The 27,857-nt window shown below is 36.6% G+C and overlaps 1 protein-coding gene, 1 non-coding gene and 1 pseudogene across 2 annotated transcripts; 1 reads left to right on the top strand and 2 right to left on the bottom strand.

The window, feature by feature from the left end:
- Positions 1–1,822: 1,822 nt before the first annotated feature.
- On the bottom strand, positions 1,823–1,895 carry Trnad-guc (transfer RNA aspartic acid (anticodon GUC)). Its single transcript has one exon. It is a non-coding gene; the product is annotated as a tRNA-Asp (tRNA).
- Positions 1,896–17,675: 15,780 nt separating this feature from the next.
- LOC126555234 (uncharacterized) lies at positions 17,676–18,923 on the top strand. The gene is made up of 2 exons (XM_050210184.1): positions 17,676–18,409; positions 18,470–18,923. Exons 1-2 carry the CDS (start codon positions 17,676–17,678, stop codon positions 18,921–18,923), a joined length of 1,188 nt encoding a protein of 395 aa, XP_050066141.1.
- Positions 18,924–19,418: 495 nt separating this feature from the next.
- On the bottom strand, positions 19,419–20,395 carry LOC126555233 (uncharacterized; annotated as a pseudogene).
- Positions 20,396–27,857: the final 7,462 nt, after the last annotated feature.

Here is a 27,857-nt window from a genome sequence, read left to right as displayed (position 1 = left end):
CATTGCAAATTAGTATTGAATATAAAGTTTATCAGTATCAAGCGGCAAGCGCGGATCCATTAAGATTACGTATTTTTGTGTTTATTGAAAAATGTATATTATAATATGCATAAATTGCGTTTTTGGTTTATTTCACACAAAAAATGTGGTATTATATAATATTATGTATGTCTATTAAAAGTTAAAATTTAAAACTATATCTACTATAACTACTTGTTCATAAAATTATAATTTTCATGAAAATTCTTACTTCTAAGAATATTAATAGCGATAATAAACTGATTGACGATACGAGTATTGTTAGGTCGCGTCACACTATTAGTGCTATTTTGTAAGCGAGTAAATATAAAATAATCTCGCTTTGCTCAATATTCACAAAAATATATCAATAGATGTTGATGACATTATATCAAAAATTAGAAAAACAAAAATAGAAGGTTAAAAACTTTATCATTTAATTTTAAAAATTAACCATAAATAATAAAGGTACAATTTTAGTTAATAATGTATAGTTTGGTTGTTTTTTTAATTGCGTATTATCTTTTTGTCATTTCGAAAATATTACCCCCCTAATTTTAGTTCTAGATCCTCGTCTGACCTGTATATTATTTTAAAGAAATCTAGAATTCTCAAAGTTTAGAGTTCTATAACAGTTTAGCCTTCCAGTAAACTAAAACCTTGCTAATAGTCTATATAATTTTACAGTTTTAATGTACTTATTATTTGTATCATCATTTTTTCGGTAAAAATTATATGGTAGAACAAAATATTAATAGGATAAAATAATTCAAAGCTTTTGACCAAAATATAAAAAGATAATAAAAAATACTAAACAATGAGAAGGTACTTCAGAATTTTTTTCAAATATCTGGTCAATTGTATATTTATTTTGGTTACTATAGATTAGTAGATAAATTTTGGAAATATAACTGTATAAACACAATAACACACTGTTTTAAAACTGTATAATATAATATGGAATTATACGTTATTAATTTAAATACGTTTAAGAACCAGGAATTAATTTAACAAATAAATTATTGATAATATATAAGTACCTACTTAAATGTTTTATGGATTATTTAAGTTGGGCATAAAATAATTTACAATTTATATTTAATATAAATATATGTTATATTTTATAAATTTTTGTATCTATTTTTATTTTATTTGTTATTTTGTGTTTTATATTTTGATATTGTACAGTTTCTTTAAAATTAATAATAAGACGATTAGAAACATATATTACGACTTTTACATTAAAAAATGTCTGGTGGTAGGGTAAGGTTAGGTTAGGTTGAATTAAGTATTCAAAAATTAGAATACCTGTACTCGTATGTCCGTAGTATTAATTATATAAGTTTTAGAAAGTGACGCGGTCCCGCGTAACAGCCGTTTGAATCCAAACGGCATTTACGCGGAAATCCGCCGATTACTTCTCTTACCAACCGCCAGGTAACAACGGACGACACCGATGCGCGATAACCGCGCGCGGACGGATCGAACCGGTGACACCGCGCACCGGACCCAAGACCGTTAGTCTTGTGATCCGCGTCCTAGCACCCACACACACCTACTCGCCTAATATATATTTTCAGCTCCACATTTTTTTTGACTCCATCGCCAATTGTTTTTTTTTTGTTTTTTTTTTGTTCTCTTCTTTTCAAAATTACGTAGTGTAACGATAATAAAACACCACCTCATTTTCCCCAAATTGTGCGTTCAATTATTTATTTTGTTTTCCTTCACGTCTCACACCTCAGCCATCCCGTCCTCATCCATCAACCGACGTCGTCGCACTAACAGGCACCCCGTCAATTGGCTCCCCGGCGGGGAATCGAACCCCGGTCTCCCGCGTGACAGGCGGGGATACTTACCACTATACTACCGAGAGAACGCGATATCTGCTCTACCGATAACATCGACACTTATAAATTTTCTTACTTGAACATAACACCGGACAGCCGGACGTAATGGCAGGAAAATTTTTGAGTGAGTTGACCGCAACGGAGCTAAAGTACGAGTGCAGGCAACGGGGGCTATCGGAAGGAGGCACGAAAGATGCGCTCGAAATCCGATTAGCAGACCACCTCACGGGAATGGGGATACAGGCAAACTCCGTCCGGTTCCCCCCCATGGAAACCGATGGGACAACCGGGACCGGGACAGACAGTAACCCCGCGCTCAACGCCGGGCATACGGAGTCGGTCACAGACAACCGTACCCCCACCCCCGTGCCTACAAACACAACCAACTCCACACCCACGTGTACCACACCCATACACACCGCACAACAGGCCACGGATCTAATACTGTCGGCCCGTGGCATACTGAAAGGGGTACGAGAAGCGGCGCAAAACACGCCGCACACGGCCGGGTTGGACGCACGGCTAACCATGCTCGAGGACTACATGGCCCGCTTTGCCGAAGACCAACGTCGCTTAGCGGAGACAATGCGTCGCCTCGAGATGGGTATGTCACGTCTGACACCGGAAGCACAACCGGACGCACCCGTGCCAACTCGTCCCCAACGCACAACGTTATCTGGGCAGCACCGGAGCACGCCGGACGACCCGCCCACAGATAACGCACATAACTACACACACACCGACACACCAAACATCACGGACTGCGGAGCGAGAGGACCCGCGCTACGCGAATCACCGTCCGCGGGCAACCACCGCGCACACCGCAACGTCCGTTTCGATAACACGTCGTCCACCCCACACACCGCCGCCACCCCACACAGCTGCGTATTACAACAGTCGTTTATACCGTATGACGAAATACGCACAGTGAGATACTCACTGCCGGAGTTCCACGGAACGACGCCCGAGGACCCGGTACGGTTCATACATAGGGCCGAAGCCACTCTGTATAATACGCAGATAGAACGCACGGGCTGGACGAGCATTATCGAACCGCAGCTAAAAGGTGCGGCCGGAACCTGGTGGAACACCGTCAGGCTACTGGACTACACCTGGGACGAATTTCGTGCGAATTTTCTAAAAAAATTCAATAGCATGACAATACAGTCCCGGCTGCAGGAGGAGGTAATGACCGCCCGGCAGTCCCCAACGCAGTCGCTAACGGATTTCATTTCGCGCAAACACCAGTTAACACGTCGTATCAACAACGGACAAGTACCGGTGCTAGCTGAACCGCAGCTAGTACATACGATAATTGGACTAACGCGAAAGGAATACCGTACGCACATTTTACTGCAACGTCCCACCACATTCGCGGACCTAAGCCTAATAGCGGAAATCATGGATACACCGGATGATCCGCCCACACCGCCGTCACCAGCAGCGTTATACACAAAACCCGGACGGTCGCGTACACCACAACCGCCGCCACGGCAGCCGCGAACGCGGGACAACACGCCCGGCAGACCACTGCCGCGCGACCCGTGCAGGCACTGTGGCGGACCGCACTGGAATAGCGACTGTCCCGAAAACGCACCGGCTTCGGGAAACGCCAGATGAGTCGGCGGACATTTGTCCGCACCGCCGCCTCACACACACACACACACACGACCCACACCCAAACAAACAATGCTCGGCAACGCTGACGGGATATAACCTTCAGACGCACATCGACACGCTCGGCGTCATCGAATATATCGCCTCACACACACCACACAAAAATTCGGTAGGTAGTAGGTCATCATCACCACACACAACGACCCTACTGCGGAATTTTCACGTGCGCCGTCGGAATGCGTGCGTAGTTCAGAGGTAACCGGAACGGACGCCCTGGTAATGGCGGTACACACCGCCACCAGGGACACCGATTTCGCGGTTGAGAACCAGTTACCCAACTACAGCACACACCCGTCGTCGAATGATGCTAAACGAACACGCCCCGACAAAATTCCGACCCCCGCGGTCGAACTCGAATTTAGGTCAGGCTTCGTAACAGCACTACTCGACTCACAGGCACAGAAATCATACGTAAGCCCGAACATTGCACACACACATGGCACACCCCACCACGGACAACCCACACACGTACGAATGGCGGACGGACACACCACAGTAACAAGCGGTACCGCCACATTCGAAGCCAGATTAGGTGACCTAACGGTCACTTTCACCGCAGCAATAATGGACACATTATACTGCGACGTGCTCCTAGGACACGACTTCCTCGTAGACAACGAAGTCACTTGGGACTACACGACGAGCACTATACACCTAGGTACACATAGGAGGACATCGGCGTGCTGGAAAGGCCGGACAGCCACCCCCCGCCCGACCGCAGATATCGATAAACTATTAATACACGGTGACCCACACACACGCGCGAAAATAACCGAAGTAGTTCGCGACTACCCGGACTTTTCAGCGGGAGGGTTGGGCGCACCAGATTAATCGAACACGACATCCTCCTTAAGAACCAAACACCAATAGCGCTAAAACCATATCCCTATCCGCACGCGAAACAGGTAGAAATAGACACCATGGTACGGGATATGGAGCAACAGGGACTCGTGGAACAAAGCACCTCCCCGTGGGCGGCACCCGTCGTTTTAGCGAAAAAGAAAGACGGAACGCACCGACTGTGCATCGACTACAGACGGCTTAATGACGTCACTGAGTCCGACGCGTACCCGATGCCCGACCTCAATACGTTGATACGGCAAATGCGAGGCGCAAAAATTTTTAGCATTTTGGACCTTAAGTCGGGATACTGGCAAGTACCTCTTAACCCAAACGCGCGAAAATACACGGCATTCCGGACACGTCGGGGTCTATACCAGTTCCGGGTCCTCCCCTTCGGCCTCAAAAACAGTCCCATGACCTTTGTACGTCTTATGAACGAAGTCCTGAGGGATATCTGGACGAGTTCGTCCGCGTCTACCTAGACGACATAGTGGTGTTTTCAAACACCACGGACGAACACCAGTGTCACCTGGACAGAGTTCTAGAGCGTCTACAACGATACGGGCTAACTTGCAACACCGAAAATGCACTTTCGGATCGACCGAAATCGCATTTCTCGGACACCTAGTGAACACCGACGGGATAGACAAACAACCGGAGAAGCTAGAGTGCATCATGCAATTTCCCCCACCCACAAAAATACGGGACCTACGGAGGTTCTTAGGCGTCTGCAACTGGTACAGCCAGTTGTAGACAACTACGACGCGGACACCATAGCACCCCTAACGAATAGGCTCAAACAAGGGACTAAGTGGGCGTGGACCGAAATCGAACAGGCAGCTTTTACGAAAATAAAACACGCGTTGTGCGATTCGCCGAAACTATCGACACCCGATTACGGAAAACCATTCTGCCTACAAACCGATGCTAGCGAGATAGGAGCAGGTGCCGTACTTTTCCAACGGGGTGACAGACCGGAGGAAAGACGGATAATCGCCTACGCTAGCAAAAAGTTTAGCGACACGCAGACTAGGTACGCCGCGGTAGAGCGCGAGTGTCTCGCGATAATCTGGGCGACCGACAAGTTTAGGCCATACTTAGAAGCCCGCCATTTTGACCTATTCACCGACAACTCGGCACTCACATGGCTCCACCGGGCCAAAAACACCAACTCCAAGTTAACCAGGTGGGCGCTACAACTGGCCAACTTGGATTTCACCACCATACACGTGCCCGGCGTACAGAATGAAGCGCCGGACATGCTGTCCCGCAACCCAGCCCCCGGGCCCCCCGTAGACGAGGACCTCCTCGAAGAGCGACTAGTAGGAGCACCAATCACACCGCTCACCACCACTAATAGTACGCCGGTCGACAATTTGTTTGCCACCGCGGACCCGGGAGACACCACTGGCGGGACCGCCATTTCACGCGCGACGCTCGCAGCCTGGCAGGCCGACGACCCCGAGACGCGAAATTTGGCGGAGAACGAGACGCCGGACGTCACGACGCGCCGCACCGGACGCACCGTAAATAAAACCAACAAATATGTTGTCACCGACGGTCTCCTACGAATAAATGTGCGCGGACACACGCCCATAGTCGTCCCGCGCACCAAAACACAGAACGTGATATGGACATACCACGATCACGTCCTCGCAAACCACCCAGGCTGGAAGGAAACGTATAGGGCAATAAAACAACGGTTTTACTGGAAAGGTCAAAAAAACGACGTACGGCTATACGTTAAGGCGTGTCACATTTGCGCGTGCACCAAACCACTAAACAGGGCGCGGACGACCCAATGACCGCCAGAACACCCCGCCACCCCTGGGAGGTAATTAGCATAGACCTCATGGGCCCCTACCCACGCACGAGCAGGGAAAACAATATTTACTAGTCGCCACGGATATGTTTAGTAGATGGACCGAGGCATACCCACTCGGAACAGCCACTACGAAGACGATAACCGAAACACTCGAAAGAGAATTTTTTCCCCGGTTCGGATACCCCCGTGTGTGCCTAAGCGACAACGGCCCCCAATTTGTAGCGAACGATATGCGCAGCGCGATCGAACGGTGGGGAGCCGAGGGCTGGACAACCCCGACATATCATCCAGGGCCAACCCCGTCGAACGACGCAACCAGGACATAAAAAAAGGATTGCGCGCCCTACTCGCCGGCGGCAACCACAACACGTGGGACGCCAAATACCACCCATATTATTTTCGATTAGGAACCGACGTAACGACCAGACAGGATTCCCCCCCTCGGTACTCGTCCTCGGCAGAGAGATGAAGCGGCCGGGCGAATGGGCACTGACGCGGTCAACGGACAGCCCGATCGAACAAATCAATGTGGGTAGGGAAAGCCGCGAGAGACACGTACTGGAAATAACACCTGCGACAGGTGACCAGACGGGTACGGCCTATACAACAGGTGACACGGTGTACTACAAAGCGCACCACCTGTCGAAAGCGCACGCCAAGTTTCACGCCGGTTTCGCACCCAAGTGGTGGGGACCGGTAACACTAAAAACACGCGTAGGCAAAGGTGTGTTCCTAACAGACCAACAACCGCCACGCAAACTCCACGTATCATGTTTAAAACGCGCGACACCGCCGCTAGCAAATAATAATATATAAGAAATTGCCGTATATAGTGGTAGATATACATATATGGTCGTCTACTTCTCATATGATTATTTTATTAACCATATCTTCTTGTACCAACCACACACAGTCGAGCAGCCAACCGCAACATGGACCAGAGGCAAAACCCCCTCCACCAGGCCGCGGAACTGTTAGAGCGCAGCCAGCAGCTACTGCGCACGGCAAACGCCGAAACCCCCCGCGCAACAACGGCCGCACGGGCGCGAAGGATGCCCCTGGAACAGCTACGCCGGGACCCGGTGCTGTGGGCTGCCTACAACCGCGGGTGGAACGACCGCACGGCGGCATTCCGCCGTGTGATGGACGAGCCACCCGTGGAAACACACCGGTCCCGGAGCCCGAGACGGCACGTGCTACCAGCGGGTATGCCGCGACCGCCCGCGATTCCCCCGTCTGCGTACCTTTTCCGACCCCCTCCCCTACCCCTGATGGCAACGCCAGTACCCCCCCCGGCCGCCAGCGATCGTAACAGCGCCGCCAACGACAACAACAGCGACAAGAACGATGACGACAACGGCAAGACCGACGACGACGGTAGCGGCACCACCAGCAAACAGAAACCGCCAGCGAAACCACCGTCAGCGAAGGAACGCAGCTCGGCTAGCCGATTTCAAGGCAGCGAAGAGGACCACCGGGGAGGGGCCGTCACAACAGTTCCGCCTACAAAAAACGCTACCCACCACCAACCCGCCGCCATCAACCGTCACCCCAACGGCACCACGTCTGCAGACCAGGAGGAAACGACCCCACTAGTCGCCGAGGTAACAACCCCGGAGGAAAACATGCCTACCGGAATAGTTGAAACCTCGGAACAACCAGCGCCCACCCCAACACCTCCGGAGGATATGGAAATATCCCCGGAGGAAGAGGCGGAGCTGCTGGCAGACGTGGACGTCGGCCCTCCCGAGGACGTAGACATGGAGGCCGTCTATGATAACGCCATCCGGGTTATCTAGACGGACCCACACCACCACAACCGGAGTAGACACCCGGGACCACGTCCGCTGTAATCAGCTGGAATACGTGCCCACTGCTCCGGAATAGTGCCCGCACCGAACAACCACCGCCCACACCTATCACCCAACCGTTGTCGGCCGGAAACCCGCCACCCCTGGCGGTTGGGGGGGGAGCATGACGCGGTCCCGCGTAACAGCCGTTTGAATCCAAACGGCATTTACGCGGAAATCCGCCGATTACTTCTCTTACCAACCGCCAGGTAACAACGGACGACACCGATGCGCGATAACCGCGCGCGGACGGATCGAACCGGTGACACCGCGCACCGGACCCAAGACCGTTAGTCTTGTGATCCGCGTCCTAGCACCCACACACCCTACTCGCCTAATATATATTTTCAGCTCCACATTTTTTTTGACTCCATCGCCAATTGTTTTTTTTTTGTTTTTTTTTTGTTCTCTCTTTTCAAAATTACGTAGTGTAACGATAATAAAACACCACCTCATTTTCCCCAAATTGTGCGTTCAATTATTTATTTTGTTTTCCTTCACGTCTCACACCTCAGCCATCCCGTCCTCATCCATCAACCGACGTCGTCGCACTAACAGGCACCCCGTCAAAAGTTGACATTGTATGATCTTATACGTATAAAATAATTTATACGGACAGTATAGGTCCGTAACAATTATATGGGTTGATAGAAAATTGAGTTCGGCTATTTAAAATATCAAAGTCATTATTCATATATTGAATAAACTGAACTGTGGCATCAACATATTTAAAATAAGATTCATTGGTTTTTAAAAACATTAATGCGTCTGCTACACTTTTGCTTAATGTTTGAGCGGCAAGTCTTACATTCATCTTTTCATTTGAATATTCTATATGTCTTATTGTCAACTTTGTACCAACTCTTAGTCCTTTTTCACTTTCTATTGTATACAGCTTTTTTAAGTAATCCCATCTAATTAATTCTTCTTTAGAATTTACACATTCTTTTATTACTTCCACTAACTTGTTGTTCTCATTTTTTTTTTGTATACACGATCACCCCTAACATTTATAACAAGTTTGATCATATGCGCGGAGTCTAGAAAAATATAGATTGGTTCTTTTGTATGTGGATTTATAATTTGTGGTGAGTTATTTAAATCAGCTCCCGAAGTTGAAACCATTGATGTATTTACAGATGCACCATCAAAAGTTAAAGAATTTATATTAACTCCAGTTTCATTTATTAATTGCAACGCTTTTAACAGAAGGCCGGCCCTGCATTTACCTGACAAGCCATCAATTAAAAAATAACCAATGAGAAACTTCCACTAACCATTTATTCCAACTAATATATAAACTAAAGCATTTTTGCCTTTAATATATTTTTATTCATATTTTCTGAACTTGTAACACCCAAATTAACAAAGCCAAACACATTTCGATTACTATCCATTTCTATTTGTTTTCGTATACTCATTTCATCAATCACTAAATTGCATTGAATTTCTTTTGTTTTGCAATATCAGCCGATGTATCGAAAGATTCTTTAGTAAACCCGGGTTGGCCATCAATATACCAACGACTTAATGTTCTTAGGTGAGGCAATATGTTATTACACTTTTCTTTAACATACATGTAAGCCTTGGACGAATAATATTGCAAAGTTACCGACAATTTTCCAATTTCTTCTCTATAGGTATTAGGTCTCTTTCCAGCAACAATATAGTCAAAAATATCTGATCCTAATGCCTGAAAGATATTCATTTAAGATAATTAACATACCCTAAAACACAATAACTTTTAAATTTTTAAATTTTTACTTTGAAAAACACAGCATTAAGTAGTACTTGAATTGTAAAATTTGAATCACCTTATGCATATTTATGTTTAAAAACAAGTATTAAAATGAATATTTATTTTATTTTTATATTACTTTACAGTTAACGGCTGTAGAATTAGTTTGTAATAGCTTGTCATTTTGATCTTTGATTATCATATTCAATTCACACATTTTTTGTTAGAGCCTATGACATTTTTGAACTAGACATTTGTTGAAAAGGTTTAGTGTCATTTCATAATGTTTAATTTAGCAGTAGTTTTTTTTATTTCTTTATTAATACAAGAAAATTTTCGAGACACAAACACAACAAGAATAATGCATTTGAAATACCCAATCAGGATTTACCTCCAATGTAAGTTTAATGTTATTTTATTTTATTATTAGTCTATTTATCATATTTGGTGTTTAGTGTTGATGAACAACCTATGACACCCGCTACATTAAACGAGGTAGCTATAATGATGGAGGAATTTCTCGAGAACGAGATCATGAATTTGATGGTTGAAGGTGGATTGCCACAACCTTTCAACCAAAATCGTTTATTTTTTTTGTAAGTTTATTATTAATATATTTTTTTTTCTAACATTATAAAAAAATCTTTATAGTAGTGATGATGAAGAAATGCCAACTGACAACGAAGATTTGTGATTAAATAAATAAATAAATAAAATTATAGAATAATCAAGAGTTTTATTTTTCATATATATATATATATATATATGTAACACGTGCTATAGTCGTGGCCAAATGAATGTGTGGTTGGTGGCTCCGCCCACCGCTAGGCGATATCACACTGAATAGTACAGCTGTTGGCGGTGTATTTGAAAATAAAGTAATCGTATCATCGTATTTGATACAATAACTCTATAACCTTTTAACACAAAGGAAGCCTGCGTTTACGTAGTAATATGCTAGAAAAAAATCGTTTTATTCGAAACGAATTTGAAAATCGCGCGCTATTCATGTGTGAACGTTACCTAAAATTATGAGTTCTAATTAGTCGCCGGAAAAAGTAGGCGGAGCCACCAACCGCACATTCATTTGGCCGCGACTCTAGGTATTAGATTCAATACAAGCTCCAAACAACATTTTCTCATCATCTGAGTATTCTTCACCCCAAATATATTTATTAAACGCTTCAAAACATATATCATCTGATTCTTCGCCACTCCATAAGTCGATATCATTTGGTTTATCAATAATAGTAAATATTTGTTATGCATAATGCACGGAAAAAAACAACATTAAATGAACATACCATTTATCTGTTCTTGATTAACACAATCGTCACAATCGAAACCTACATGATAGTTTATTTCGATCTAGGTGCCTGTGTATCTAAGCATTCAAATGTAGCATTCGGTGATTTAGAATCTGATGATATCTGTATGGCTGCGATGCATTTGAAAATGGACAGTATACTGTGCAAGGCAAGTTTTTAAACTCTTTACTTTAAAATGATAATATATAACAATCAAATCACTTTTTTTTTTCGTATATTATCGTCATGTTAAAATCATAAACAATAGATAGAACCTAATATTTTGATTTTTATGTTAGGGATGAGTCGCGAGTTATGTTATGTAGTCTATACTACGCGAGTGACTTGTTGCACATTTATCTCAATAATGATAATTAATATGAACATAATATCAAATATTACGTAAGCGACTTGTCGCACATTTTTCCCATTAAAGATGCTTGTGATAATAATATCACGTAAGCAACTTGTCACACATTTTTCTTAATAATGATAATTAATTAATTTGAACATAATATAACGTAACTGATAATTTGTTTTAAAGTTATTGCGCATACGCAAGCGACTACTTGCTAACATTTACATCTATATGCCATGTATATGATCTAAGGTTAGAATTATAAAAATAAATAATTTAGGCATATTTACAATTTTAGTTAATAAACGTAAACTTACAGAAAATACTTATACCACTGTGAAAGATAAAATATTAAGGCTTCAAAAAGTGAATACATTAGGATTTGTAGAAATTCAATCGTCACTCAGTTGTAAGGTTGTATGGTATTATTACAAAAATCTGAACAATATACAGAATTATTCAGAGTTCTTCGAGTCCATGAAATCTTCATTGTTAGAAACTATTAATAAACATAATATGCCTATTAAATTTAATTTAAAACTGGAATCTACTTATAATCGTCCAAGTGTTGAATATTCGTCCGAAACTCGAGCATTTAAAACTTCAGCTAGAGAAATTTATGAGGCTTCAAATCTCGAAGCAATACTCGACGATTCGTTCACGAAATTATTAGCAGAAGAAGACAATTATTGTTCACGTGGCAGCGGGTTTACGCTACAATCTATCGATGGTTTACTGCTAGGCGTTTATAATTATACACCGATGTTTGGTTAATCGTATATAGAATTACCTAAATCGATCGCTGATAAACGGGCTATAATCAATCCTGAAAATAATGACCAGCAATGCTTTAAATGGGCTATATTAGCAAAGCATGTTACGGGGGAAAATAAATTCCGGGTCGGTAAAAATTATACCGATCATGAAGATAGATATAGTTTTGAAGACATTTCTTTTCCAACATCACTGAGAGATATTTTAAAATTTGAAAAAAATAATCTGAATGTTTCTGTGAATGTGTACGGACTAGAAAATAAATTACAGCCACCGAAAAAGTTCTCATCATATGAAGTTTTTCCGCTCAAAGTCGTAGATAACGAAAAACGAGATCACTTTGATCTATTATTAGTAACGGATAATAACAATACGCATTATACATACATTTCAAACTTTTCATGACTAATCCGTTCACAAAAAACTAGTCATGAAGGTCAAGCTGTATTCTGTAAACGATGTTTTACGTCGTTCGATAAACAGAACTTAAAATATAAATTAAGCGGACAGCTTAATGGTGTCTATAAGTGGGTCAAACCATCACTCGATGGATTAAACGATTTGACCGAAAATTCTGAAATAGGACGAATTTAAGAGGTTGATATTGCTTATCCGAAAGAACTTCACGATAAGCATAATGATCTACCATTCCTTCCACAAAATAGCTTACCACCAGGTTCAAAAGTACAGAAACCTATGGCTACATTCGAGACTAAAAAAAATTGAATTGTTCACTATCGTAATCTTCAACAAGCCTTAAACAATGGACTAATCGTTGAAAAAGTAAATGTTGTTTGTTATTTCTATATTATAAATGTTTAATTTTTATATACTGCATTTGCATAGAGTAGTTCTATTCAAGCAATCACCGTGGCTTGAACCATATATAATTTTAAATACTGAAATGAGAAAAAATGCAAAAAAATGAGTTTGAGAAGGATTTCTTCAAACTTTTAAATAACGCTGTGTTTGGTATGCTATAAAAAATTCTAATTATAACTATTTTCATTAATTTTGTTTGGCTGTCATTTAGGAAAAACGATGGAAAACGTTCGCAAGCGTTTAAATATAAAGCTAGTATCTAGCGAAAGTCGTTTGCAAAAATTAATAAACTGATCTACGTTTAAACATTGCACCACGTACTCCGAAAACTTGAATGCTGTTTAATCACTTATAATTTGCTATTAACGACTATATTTTAATATTTTAATTTCAAACAGGTTTCTCAGTGCTGGAAATTTCTAAGACCTTAATGTATGATTACCATTACAATGTTATGTAAAAACATTATAGCGATAGTATTAAGCTCATGTACACAGATACAGGTAAATTATCATTATTGTTATTATTATTATCATCTTTTTAATATTATTTGTATTATTTTAGACTCACTGGTATACTTTATTCAGACTGATGACTTTGACAAAGATCTGGTGAATAATTCTAACTTACTTGGCCGAATGGACACTGTTTGCGCCGCTGCCGCCGATCGACACACACACACACACACACACACACACTCACGCACTGTTAATTGTTTATTTATATTGTTTTATTTTTATTAATTGTATTGTGAATTATTATATAATATGCTAATCAGGTATCGGCGCGTTATCTGCTGCCGCCGGTTCGCCGGTCCGCGTAGCTTAACACGGCCGCCGCAATTTTTGTCTTTCTCCGTCCGCCGTGTGAGATAGTCCGCCGCAATATCGCCTATACCAGTGGTTTTCAAACTTTTATTATACACGGCACACCGTAAACTTAAAAAAATGTTCACGGCACACTGACTGTTTTTTAGATGAACAAAATTGTTTTGAATTAATTATTAATTTATTTTCATATATCACAATTCAATGCAATCGGTAATTTATGGAAAAACCGCGGCTCACTAAGTGGATACTCGCGGCACACTGGTGTGCCGCGGCACCCAGTTTGAAAACCACTGGCCTATACCAATACGATTTTGGTTTATATTAATATTGTAATATTATATACTTATACAGTTCGCTGTTTTTTATTATTATTGTAATACGTGCTGGCGCTAATCGCCATTTTTCATGCCCTTTATTTTTATATCTACGTGTGTGCAAATCGCCGCGTCATTGTTCGATTATTATTATATTTTATTCCGTGTCAAAAATTGTCGTCGTCTATTTATTTATTTATTTATTGTAATTATATTGTTGTGTGTGAATTTTATTGAGTGTGTAGGTAGCAGCTGGCCAGCAGTGCTCCGACAATTCGTGAGTTCTATTTATTTATTTCTGTATTTATTATTATAATTATTAATTAGTATAACGAGCCAAAGGGGCTGTATTTTTCAATATTTTTACTAAGAGTTGCAGCTCGAATAGCTGGTATAATATTATAATTACTGGTATTTATTAAGCTATATTACACTTATATTCTGTTGTGTATATATTTATTATTATTTTTTCGCACCATAAGGGCCGTTTATTTATTATATTTTATATTTTGTTTGGCCATAAGGGCCGCGAATTTATATATACCTTTTTTTACTTGTTGGGCCAAAAGGGCCGTAAATTATTATTACTGTTTTGTTGAATTATATAGCCGTTATTACCATTTAAATTGAGTTACCATTATTTATTGTAGTTACCTATTCGTTAGTTTAAGTACACACACACATAAATACACACGTACACACACCACCGCATACTAGCACTCACAGGTCTTGCTCGGCGAACCTGGCCACTTTCTGTTGAGTGCTATACCTATGTACACACAATTTACACAAATCGGTCGGTGTGTGAGTGCAGCGCGCGAAGCGCCGGGTTACCGGGCGCGCGTATTATTATTATATGCTCCCGGCCCGTACAGACACCACGAATCTACCTCGGAACCATTGCCGAACGAAAGAAGATTCCAGGACTATTTTCCGATGAAACGGATGGGGAGATTATGATCGAGTTCTGCGCGTTGCGAGCCAAATCATATGCATACATTCTTCAAGGCTAAAGGAATCCGTGGGCATGTGGTGAAGAACCAATTGAACTTTAAAGATCATTTACGATGTCTATTTGGTGATACAAGCTTGACAGTAAAGACAGATAATGTCTCTATCCGTTCATTTAAACACAAATTTAAGACTATCAAATCAAGCAGATTAACTTATAATAATTTTGATGACAAGAGGGTTATACTAGAGGATAAAGTACACACATAAGCATGTGGACACTATCGAACACTAATGAACAGTCAGAAGCAATGGTGGATGAGATTTGAAATAAAATTTTATGCAAATAATTGTATTAATACTTTATTTTTAAAAACTGTATATTATAATTTAAATAATTGTATATAATGTAGAATATAATGTATAAATATATATGATATTCATAATTGTATGTGATTAAGGTACCATTTTTATATAATGTATACATAGTAGTGGAAAAAAATTACCGTTTGAACTTCATTTACTAGGTAATTATAAATTCTACCACACACATAACCTAACCATATCACTTTAAATGTTCATAGTTAATATATATATATATATATCATTTTAGGTTATCAGTACTGCGGTCCTGGAACAAAATTGAGAAAACGGTTGGATCGTGGTGATAAAGGTATCAATCCTTTAGATTCAGCGTGTAAAGAACACGATATCGCTTATGATCACAGAAACTATTTGACAGACCATCAAAAAGTAGATTATATATTAGAAAATAGGGCTTGGAATAGATTCAAGTCAAAAGACTCAAATTTAAAAGAAAAGGCAGCAGCGTGGTTAGTCACTATACGGGTATGAAGGCAAAACGTAAAATTGGTGTAGGATGTGGATTCAAAGCTGCTATAAAGGCGGCTAAAAATGTACTCAAAAAAAATATTAATGAAAAAAACCTGATGAAATTAACAAAAAAATGTGTTGCGGCAGCTAAAAAAATATTCCGTAAAAACGGCAAGAAAACTCGAGTACCTCGTGTCATACCTATACCGAAAACTGGTGGTATGTTACCGTTGATACCAATTTTTGCTGGCTTATCTGCACTCGGAGCGCTAACAGGTGGCATTGCTAACGTTGTAAAAACCGTTAGTGAATTTAATAGAAATGAACCTTCACATTTGGGCAGAGGATTATATCTCGCACCTAATAAAGGCGGCACGTATAAAATAGAGAAAGGAAAAGGACTATATCTCGCTCCACACGGAGGTGGTTCAAATAAAAGAAAGGGTACCCGTAAATCTTTAAAGAAAACTCCAAAACGGCAAAAACACTAATTTCTACGTTACCCAAAAGAGCGCTGTATGATTACGAAATTATAAAACATGCGCGCATAATGAAAATACCTCATTTCATCGGAGTGTTTTCTAGAGATAGGTTACCTCCACGACCAAAGCATAAAGAATCAGCGGTTATCAATTTGGACATTGAAAAAAGTAGGAAAAAGGAACTCATTGGGTAGCGTATAAAAAAATTGGAAAACAAGTTACATACTACGACAGTTTTGGTAATCTACCGCCTCCACTAGAACTACAATCGTACCTCAGTGGATGTAATATACAGTATAATTACACTAGGCATCAACGTTATAACACATACAATTGCGAGCATTTGTGTTTGAAATTTTTATCATGTACACGATAACATTAAATGGTAATTCCAGCGAAATGTCATGTGATATTTTGCCACCGTTAGAAGTAAAAAATACAATGCAGCTGTGTCTTTTAAGCCTGCAAACAAATAATTCTATACCAAACGTAGAATCGGATTGTAATACGATAGGATTTAGCAATTCGCTTTGAAAATGTAAAACTATAAATATACCAACGGGATCATATGAAATAATTAATTTGGAGTCAACGATTCAAAAACTCTTACCAAATCATGTTACTTGTTTCAACTCCCGGCTGATGGCAATACATTAAAATGTTCAATGACGTGTAGTCATGATATTGATTTCACGATTGAACATAGTATATCGAAAATATTAGGTTTTGAAAATAAAGTATACTCTGCAAACACAAAACATGAATCTGAACGGATAGTTAACATAATGAAAGTTAACTGTATAAAAATAGATTGCAATCTAATTTCTGGTTCATTCAGTAATGGTATACCTAGCCAGACGATACACCAGTTTTTCCCTTCTTCGCCGCCTGGACATAAAATCATTGAAGTTCCAAAACATTTAGTTTTCTACCGGCTTAATTCCACGTCTATAAGTAAAGTAAATATAGTGCTAAGAGATCAAGATAATAACTTAATCAATTTAAGAGGGGAGCCAATCACAATTCGTTTACAAATTAAACATAAAGATGGCTATTAAGTTCAACAGTTATATAAAAAGAAATGTTATCAAGAAAATCAATAGTTCTACTAGCAAGATTAATACGTCAAGACGTACACCGATTGTAAAGAAACTAACCAAAAACAATCTATCATTCCTACGCTCTTTAAAAGTTCTATAATCATGGATGAAATGTATTTGGACGTAGCTGGCGGATATGAAGAAGATTGCAAAATAACTCAAATGCAGTACCACTCTTTCCTTCCGTATTCGACTACAGCTTTATCCAATAACGATGAAATTAGAATATCTATTCAAAATATGGACGCTTACACTTTTCCTTGCGAGAGCTATCTTTACATTGAAGGTAAATTAAATATACCTGCAGATATTACTGCAGAGAAGAGTGAATTCAGCTTTACAAATAATGGCTTAGCATTTTTATTTTCTGAAATCCGATATGAAATTAACGGAGTGGAAATACAAAAATTAAAATCTCCTGGAATATCTTCGAGTCTTAAAGGTTTTTGCTCGCACACTCCGAGTGAATTGAACAATCTACAAAATGCTGCTTGGGACGTAGATATGGATGCCAGTGAAAATAAACATTTCATGTTAAATAACAAATTCGCTGGTTGTATCCCGCTCAAACACTTGTTTGGATTTTGTGAAGATTATAAAAAAATACTACTCAACTGTAATCAACAAATAATTTTAAACAGATCGTCTACAGATTTTGATGAGTTGTATGTTTTGACGACAACTCCTAATGAAAAACTTAAAAAAGTAGCCATTGAATTAAATAAAATTATCTGGAAGATGCCCATCATCAGAGTTAGTGATAAAGAAAAAATAAAACTGTTAAAAGTATTAGACTCTCGTAAACCAGTTGCATGTGCGTTCAGAAATTGGGACTTGTGAGAGTATCCAGTTCTCCCTCAGAACACTTCTCATTCGTGGACGGTAAAATCAAGCAGTTTGTTGGAGAAACCTAGATTTGCATTAATCGGACTTCAAACCGATCGAAAAAATAATTCATTTAATCCATCAGGACGATTCGATCACTGCTATTTGAAAAACCTAAAAGTACATTTAAACTCTGAAGTATATCCATATGAAGATTTTCGTGCAGATTTCACAAACAATGTTACGGCTATATTGTACAAGGCATATGCTGAATTCCAGAAATCGTACTACAAGAGAGAGTATAGTGACCCTTTACTTCCTAAAAATATTTTTCAACAATTTGTACCAATCGTAGTCGTGGATTTATCACGACAGAATGACAACGTAAAATCATCGACTGTAGATTTACGAATTGAATTCGAAACAGACAAGGCCATTCCAGCAAAAACCGCAGCTTATTGTCTCATTTTACACGATCAAATTATAACTTATAACCCGTTTAATGGTGATGTAAGGAAATTGTAAATAGTTTGTAAAAATAAAAATTTTTTTTTTAAAAAAAAATTATGATGTTGTTTTTATTTAATTATTTGCCATATTAAAATATAATTATAAACATTTTTTTTTCTGATTGTATTACAATAAAATACAGTACAGTTACAGTACAGTACAGTAAGTCGATGCAGTCGGACGTTTTTTCCTTATTCGCTCCGTTATCGTGCAGTTATTTCATTGTCAAAGTTGTGCCTTTATCATATCATTTTTTCCTATCGAAAATTGCTTATCTAAGTAAACGTAGTGTATATTATAATTGGGTCCGATTGTGCCGTTTAAACACTTATCAACTACTGCCTGTATAACATAAACTCTATTCACATATTCCGTTGTAATCATGTCGAAACCACATAGACCTGGTACGCCTATTTTGAATCAAAATCGTAACAATAAAACAGGTACCACCACGATTAGTTCTATCACAAATGAAGATATTATGGCAGCTATTTTGTCCGTCCAAACAACTCAAACTGAACAATTTGATGAGTTACGTAATTTGATTAAATCGTTGACTTCCGATATTATTGCCTTAAAATCAGAAAACTCTGAGTTTGTTTCTCTTAAAGCTAAAGTAGGTGACCTTGAAAGTAATACTACTAAACATAGGTATGATGGTCCAAATGTTACGTGAATCCAATGAGCGTAGTAGATGTAACCATAATATTCTTGTTTTTGGTATAACCGAGTCCACTGCAGATAATGGGGTTCAAAATATATTCTTACTTTTAACGAATTCCTCGATTTTGTCATCCAATTGATTGCTAGCTGTTCAGTTGCTAATAATATTATTTGGGTTAAAAAACTCTGTTTGTTCTTTGGTATATGTTTCGCGATTAATTCAATATGAATTCCTCTGATTATTGATATAACTTCATCGAGTGTAGCGGATTTATCAATATTAAAATCTGTTTTAAAGTATTCGGATATTTGTTCGAGTTGATTTAAAATATTAGGTCTTTTAATTGATTTTTCTTGATACGGTTTCAAAAATGATCCACTCTAAATCTTGAATTGTCATAAGATCTCTTCTATTCAATAAAATTCTACATCCGCTTGTTTCTTTAGACTCTACGACTAATACATGCTCTCCCCTATATACCATACTTGTGATCAAAACCGATTCACATTCCAAAAAAGTGAATTTTTTATATTTCACAGCAGGATCGAGAATGTGGGATAAAATATTACCCATGAATGAATAAATACACTTCACGAAGTCTGGAGAAATAATTACATACCGTACCGGTGTAATTATTCGCAGCACAATATTAAATTTATCTTTTGGATCGAATCCGATGTTTAAAAACTTGCGATTTTCAAAGTCAATTGTGAAATTACTACAATCGATGAGTTCGGACGGCGATGAAGGTGCAACATATTTATACAAACGGTTCATTTCACTTATTGGCCCTGTCATATTAATACTGATAAAGTTAAACCGAGATTTACAACTTGACACTGTTAAAACAAAATTATGACTGAATATTAGTGCTTAATTATTAATCGTCATTAATATTATTAATATTATTATTATTATTATGAATGGTGGGGGATGATCGAGTTCTGGAAGTTAGGTGTGAACTGGTAGTGGGGATTAGTGGCGGGGCATATATTTTGTACGTATATAGATGTATAGATATAGGTATATAGATATATGTTTAAGTATATAATATAGGTATAAAGATAATGTGTACTACGAGATAACGGCTGAGCAGTGTACCGGTTGCAGCATCTAAGGCGGGGCGGGAGGTGGTGTGACGGCGGCGCTAACCTTGGCTGGGCAGCGAGTGGTAGTACGGGTGGCGGTACCTTGGGTGAGTGGTAGGTCGCGGGGGTGGCGATGTCGGTGGCGGTGGCGGTGGCGGTGGTGGCCCCCCAGGGACCCAGTTACTACTATGGCGATAGGAGTCATTTCAATACCTATATAATCGAAGATAGATTTAATTACGGAAGAGTCATTATATTATACGAGGTATTATCGTCAGATTCCGGAGCATTAAATATAATCATATTAAGTGACCTTAGTTGTCTTTCGGAAATTTCAGATATTATGTTATTATCTGTCGAGATATTCGAGGACTCTAATTTAGATAAACGAGTGTCAATCGTCATTATTTTATCTTCTAGCAATGTAGTACGGCCTCCTAGATCACGCAGTTGACTTGAAACTTCGTCAATTTTCTTATTGAGCTTAACGAAGAGATGTTCATGTTTAGAAAGCATAGTTTTAATTTCATTAACTGCATCAAGAATGTTATCGATTTTAGATGTGAGGTCAATTTGCGGAGAAGTAGACGATGTGGTTTTTTTATTTATAGGTTTAATGTCACAAATGGTGCATAACCATGTACTAATACGTTTTTTAAGTGAATCATCATTAGAGCTGAAAAGAGATGTACAAGAAGCAAGATGCCAAACACTACGACATTTAGTGCATTTTACAAGGTCACGTTCGTTTAAAGTAGAGTTGCACTTTGTACACTGCATGATAAAGAATTAGATAACAGAGCGACAAAACGGAAATACGTCTAAACCGAACGAAGGTTGGAAATCAACTGATATATCGTTGTATATCTACTTTGTTAAATTATTTTAAATGTTTATTGTATATAAAAATTGTTTTTTACGCACCGTAAACATTCATTAAGTCGCATACATCATGTATTTTTTTTTCATTTTTATATTATATAAATTCACTTACACTTTCTTATTATATATTTTCATACATTTTGTACTACTAAATTATATTGTATATCTGTATCACGTGTTTATAAACGTTTATTAGTGCTGTAGTACCATATATTGGAATTTTTTATTTTTTTTATACATTTTTTTTTTAATTAGGTACATTATGTCTTACCACTACATAAATATATATATATATATATATATATTATATATTATATAACGTTGCAGTATATCTACCTACTCATATTGGTTGTATGTTGTGAAATTGCATCTTATTATTATATACGTATTTTCCGTGTCTATGATTTTGGTGTTCTTAATATATCCCAAACATAATATATGTATTTAAGGGGTTCAATGAGGTATTGGTTTTCTATGAATACAAATATACCTAATAAGCAAAATTTGTAAATACTTTCGCATATTTAAAGTTGTACGTATTTAATAATAATAATACGCCGACTGTGGAAGTGAAGGCGTATAGTAATGACTAATGATGTACCTACACTAATAATTAATAAATACTAATTTTGTAATTTTGTATTGAGTATAACGAATTTACCAACAATAAATAGATTTACAATTCGTCAAGTCGAAATCTTATCGATACGATAGTATTACTATACCCAAAAATTAAATCTAACACGGCCGCCGTTGACGTCCAATTAATATTGGACTGCGAAGATGACAATATACATTAATATATAAACATAATATAAACGCAACGTAAAATAAAATCGAAATCTCCTTTTTTTTTAATGATTAATAACAAATGAATTTCATCGGGGTGCAAAAACTCGAGATAAACCTGTACGTATATTATAATATAAACATAATTATATTTATGATATGGGTACGTATAATTTAGCATTGATTTATCAAGTAATGAAATCCAACTACAATATTATACATTCGAATGAGTCGAATATCGGTATTGAACACGAATTAAGATATACAGGATACGGAACGGAATGTTCTTATCAATATTTTTCTGAGACCCCACGCTTCTCACTCTATGGCATGACAACTAGCGCTTAAAGACAATATTGGTATAAAATACAACTAAAACCATGTAAATTAATTTTAAATTTACTATTTAGTTTAATTTTTTAGTTTTTTATATTACCAAAATACCAATGACCAAATGGCAAATACCAAGCCACCAGGGTAATTCAATTTATTATAATTATTATTAGAGACATAGAGTATTTAGTATTGTCTTGAATATAATTTTTCTATGATACTTATGTCTGAATTTGATGCTTTGAAGCATACAACAAAACATAATATTTTACTGTTATTAAGAAGGTATATTAAACAAATTTACAGTATTTATAAGATAAAACATAAAAAAATAATTATTGTATTACAGCAGCTATTATTATATTAAGTGATTATTGTTTATTTATAAATTAGGTAGCAGATAATTTTGATAATTTCTTTTTACCTTATTTTCACTTTTATTTTCTTTATTATTCATGAATGTAAACTGTATCATTCTCATTGTCAAATATGACGTGAAAATATATTCAACAATTTCAGTTTTGTGGTCTTTGCATGGAAAAGGTATTATATAATTATTATTAAAAAAGTGCTCTATAGTGTCGTTAAATACGTTAGGACTCTTAGCATGGATTTGAAATGAAGTTTCAATCAGTCTAATTAACATGAAAAAATTTCCATCCGGGAAAGTTAGAAATCCTTTAGATTTGAGATGAATCAATTGAGCTGCATTTAAATTACACGTTTTACCATCAATATTTCTTATTCCAGACAGGCATATTTCACATTTGGTTCTTTTAGATAATTTTCTAGCCAAATATCTGAAAAATGTACATATTATATTTTATAAATTAAAAATATTGCAAGTAAAAGTTTCATTTTCATTTACCCTGCCAAATAATATACTACACAGTTAAACGTCCTATCATCTTTAAAATCTGTCTCTCTGAAGACATCATCCATATCCCATTTTCCCTCTTCAATAATTTCATCAATATGGCTTTTTAAATTTTGTATTTTTTTCTCTCGAACAAATAATTCGTCATTTTCATTTATTGAGTTTTTTAAATCTTGAATAGTTATTAATGGGGTATAATCTGTATCTGAAATATTAATTGGTAGGCATTGTTTATCTCAATTAAATTATTTATTATTACCATCAGATATTAAAATTGTTTATGTTAAACTGATGAAATAGTGCAATTTCCACTCGTTGGTGGTTTTACTAATGAATATATAGATAATAATCTATTAAGTTGAAGGAAATTGGGTGTTGAAGGGTGATCGTTAGGGCCTGAAGTTTGCCTAATAATTCCAAAAAATTTCTATAATGTAAAAGAAACAAAATGTAATGTATTTCATTGTAAAATTTTAATAATTTAAGTAGCTTACTTCTAAAGAGTCTTGATTTAATTTTGAAGTTAGAACATATTTAAAATCACATTCCTTTAATAGATACATTACTAAATCTATAGTGGACTTTAAAGTTATCCTCAATGATTCAGCTGTATTTTTTGTTAGAAATTCTTTTTCTTCAATTAATCCCTGATCTAACATAAGTTCCTACTGATCCAGCCATTCCAAACTTTGATTTAAAATCTTAAAATTGAATTAGTTAATAACATTTCATTACATTTTTACTATTTTTACTTTTTCATATACTTACTTCAAAATCAAAAACATTCAAAAACATTTAAATAAGATTAGTTACTATTAATTCCAAAATTTGTAAAATGTAATAAACATTAAATATAAATAAGATATCACAAAACCAAACTATAACCACAAATATATTCACAGGCATACAAATAAACATAATTAAAAATTAAGATTGTTGGTATACAAACTAAACACTAAAAACAGTAAAAACATAAAAATATTTATAGGCATAATTATATAATAATATATTAATATGATTAAATTTAGTATAGCAATCAAAACTAACATAATATGTTTTAACTTTTGTTTCACAAAAGCTTATCCACAGGCATTAACATAAAAAAAACCTCTAAATCCTTGCTATTCTCCCTAATGCCTTCTGGAAGAAATTTTCGGTTCATTGCATCAAACATATCATTAATTTTAGTTGTAAATAGCTGAGTTTCTAATGAATCATCAAAACCATTACAATTTTGTGTACGATAAAATTGTATACCTGCTGCCATGGAGTTACTAAAAATCTATTGAAAGATAGAAGAATGTGATTTTAATTTCTATTATATTTATGTTAATTTATTATTATTTATCCTAACTTACTTGGGTTGCATATTTAACTTTCATTTTGGTTAGATTATTTAATACTATGTGATGTTTTGAATTTTAGGACATATTTTTAGCATAGACTTAGAGTCATTTTCAAACACTTGGCGATAATGGTCCCATTTTATAAAATTATTTGACGGATTTAACTAGAAATAATTAATGAATTAATTAACATAAAATGTCATGTTTAATAAGTTTTATGTTGATTTTTTATTCCAAAATCAATGATAGTAGATATATATTTGGTTGAATTGAATAAATATTTTGTAATAATTGCCTTTAATTGTTAAGTTTGGACCAATCGATTTCTGATATTTTTAATGATGTGAGGTGCATCAGAAAAAACATGCACATTCCCATCACAAGGGTTAGTAAAATAATTTTTTAAATCCGCACGTTTAACACTGACTCCGAATTGCTTTAACATAGTTTTATTAGTTGAGGCTACATCACAAGTGAGTGCCATTACTTGTAGACCTGCATCTTCCAATAAAATAATCGCTTTTATTATAAACTGTGCTAAATCTACTCCTGTTCATGAAACAAATAATTGTTTTTAATGCTTATTAACTGACAATATATATTAAAATGGATAATTTAAAATGTAATCCAACCTTTAACTGGACCCTTTGAGGCAAAGACAGATATGGGTTGTGTCACATTGTCTGCTAAACTCTGAAACATAAATACTAGGGCATGATCCGCCAATTCCGAACTTCCAATTTTACTTTCAATATCTCTTCCATAATCTTCCAAACCACTATATGTTAGTGTTCGTGTTTTCACATCAAGACTTGTCCTTAAGAAAATTTCGTCCAACAGTAAAACACCTTTCTTTTGTGGTTGAGATTTTTCTTCAAACTTTTTTTTTAACAGTTTAAAAAATCCCAAGTCAAATCCACATTCATGCTTAACTGCCAATAAATGTTTGCGGATGGTTTCAACACAGGGTAACGGTAACAAGTTTTGTCTTCTTAAAAAATTATAACCAGATGGAGACCTATAAAAATTTACAAACTTTTAATTTTATATAATTTTTTTTTAAAAGCTAACAGTAACTAAGAAAAGTACCCACCGTATCTGAAATAGAAGACAAAGAACAATCCAACTTTCAGAATAACTTCTACTTTTAGCATTTTTATACTTCGCTGCTGTAAAAATTTCTTGCAATAAAGATGATTGACATTTTGGAATATTCAAATTTTCAATTCATTTTGATAAGCCAATTTCTGAAATTTCATTAATTTTATTTCGTGCTTCTTTTATATCTAACTGTAGTTGTGAAATTCTTTTATTTGCTCTACTGATTTGCTGTCCCATTTTTCTTCTTGTTTTTTCTAATTTTTGTAAAGCTGACTTTTTTAGTGGTGAAAAATAAACTTTTATTGGTTTTTTTTTTTTTTGTTATTTGATTTAGTTTCTTTCTTATTGAAAACTTCAATCTTTTACACCATTAAAAATAAGAACTTTAAACAAAAATTAGGTAAATAAAAATATCAGCATAACTTAAGTTTTATGATGTATCTATTTTGATTAAATGTCGAGTAAAACCATTGATTTTATAGTGCATTTATATTAATGCCTACCTACTTTTAAAGCTATTACTTACCCATTATCTGAAATGATTTTTAAACATTCTGAATGCTTCCAATAACCATTTTCATATTGGTATTGATAGCCAAATGAAGCTTTAATGTGTGGATATTTACTTGCAAGAACTGCTCCATAACAAATATTCACTGAATCAAAGATATTAATGATTTCTTGAATGTTTTCAATGGATATGTTTCTATTTAATGTTATAGGAAATAATGTTGTTTGTTGATCAAGAGATATTTTTTCATTAAGACTTGAATTACAAGATGTGAATCTATACATATTAAAGTATAATTAATTAGATATGTATAATATTCATATACATATTTATATTATTGATAGGTATAACATTTTATATTTAATATTTATACTTACTGTGTACTGGGTACTTCCTTCGCCTGATACCCAAGTATTTATAATGTCTTGTGGCTCAAAGTGATCTCCACAAACTCTAGACCTTTTATTTAAAACTTTTCCTAAAGCTTTTTCTCATTTTTCATGGGAAACTTTAGGAACACTAAATCTGCTTTTAGATATTCCCCTACAATTTTCCACACAACATTTGTCTAAAAAAGGCATAATTCAGGCAGATTTTAAGCAATTCCCAAAAAAATTGCTAAATGTGAAATTCCATGCTAGTAGCAAATAAAGCTGTATACTCTTTAATATTTAAATATATTATATATTATTGTTTATTATCATAGACCTATAAAGGAATATTTATACGTATGATCATGTCTATAATTATCATAATATACATCTTAACTCGTGATGATTATCATGAATTAATAAGATTTATGTTTATTATTTTAATTCGTGTTCATAATATATCATGTATAAATGTATAATTAAAGAATTCAAAATACGAGGCAAAATAATTGACATAGTTTGTAAATAGGACACTAGATAGTGTTAGTGGCCTTGCCATAAAGTGAGAAGGTTCGGTCTTCACTTATCACACATTCGTTCAGTATCCTGTATATCTTAATTAGTGGTATTGAATAACAAATCCGCCTAAAATTTATAATTACCCATGTATACAATATTGCCGAGTTCAAAAAATAATAAATATACATCATCAATACATAAATAGCGTATAGGTATAGTATGACGTGGGTCCTGGTGTGGGCACGGCGTCACGAGTGTAAGAGCTGAGTGGTGAGAAAGGAAAAATAAATAAAAACACTAAAACAGTGGGTTGTTGGTAAGCGGGAGATATTTATTTGAAGAAAAAAAAACAGTAAGAGAAAAATCAGGCGAATAACGAAAAACCTGTAAAGAAAAAAAAAGTGATGATAAAGAAAAGGGGGATAGAGTCGACTAGCTATGTGCTGGAAAGCGCGGGTCACAAGACTA

This window comes from Aphis gossypii, unplaced genomic scaffold (assembly GCF_020184175.1).
Source record: "Aphis gossypii isolate Hap1 unplaced genomic scaffold, ASM2018417v2 Contig00758, whole genome shotgun sequence".
In the NCBI taxonomy this organism is placed as follows: Eukaryota; Metazoa; Arthropoda; class Insecta; order Hemiptera; family Aphididae; genus Aphis; species Aphis gossypii.
The sequence above is the reverse complement of the archived record's forward strand: the minus strand, read 5'-3'. Positions and strand labels throughout refer to the sequence as shown.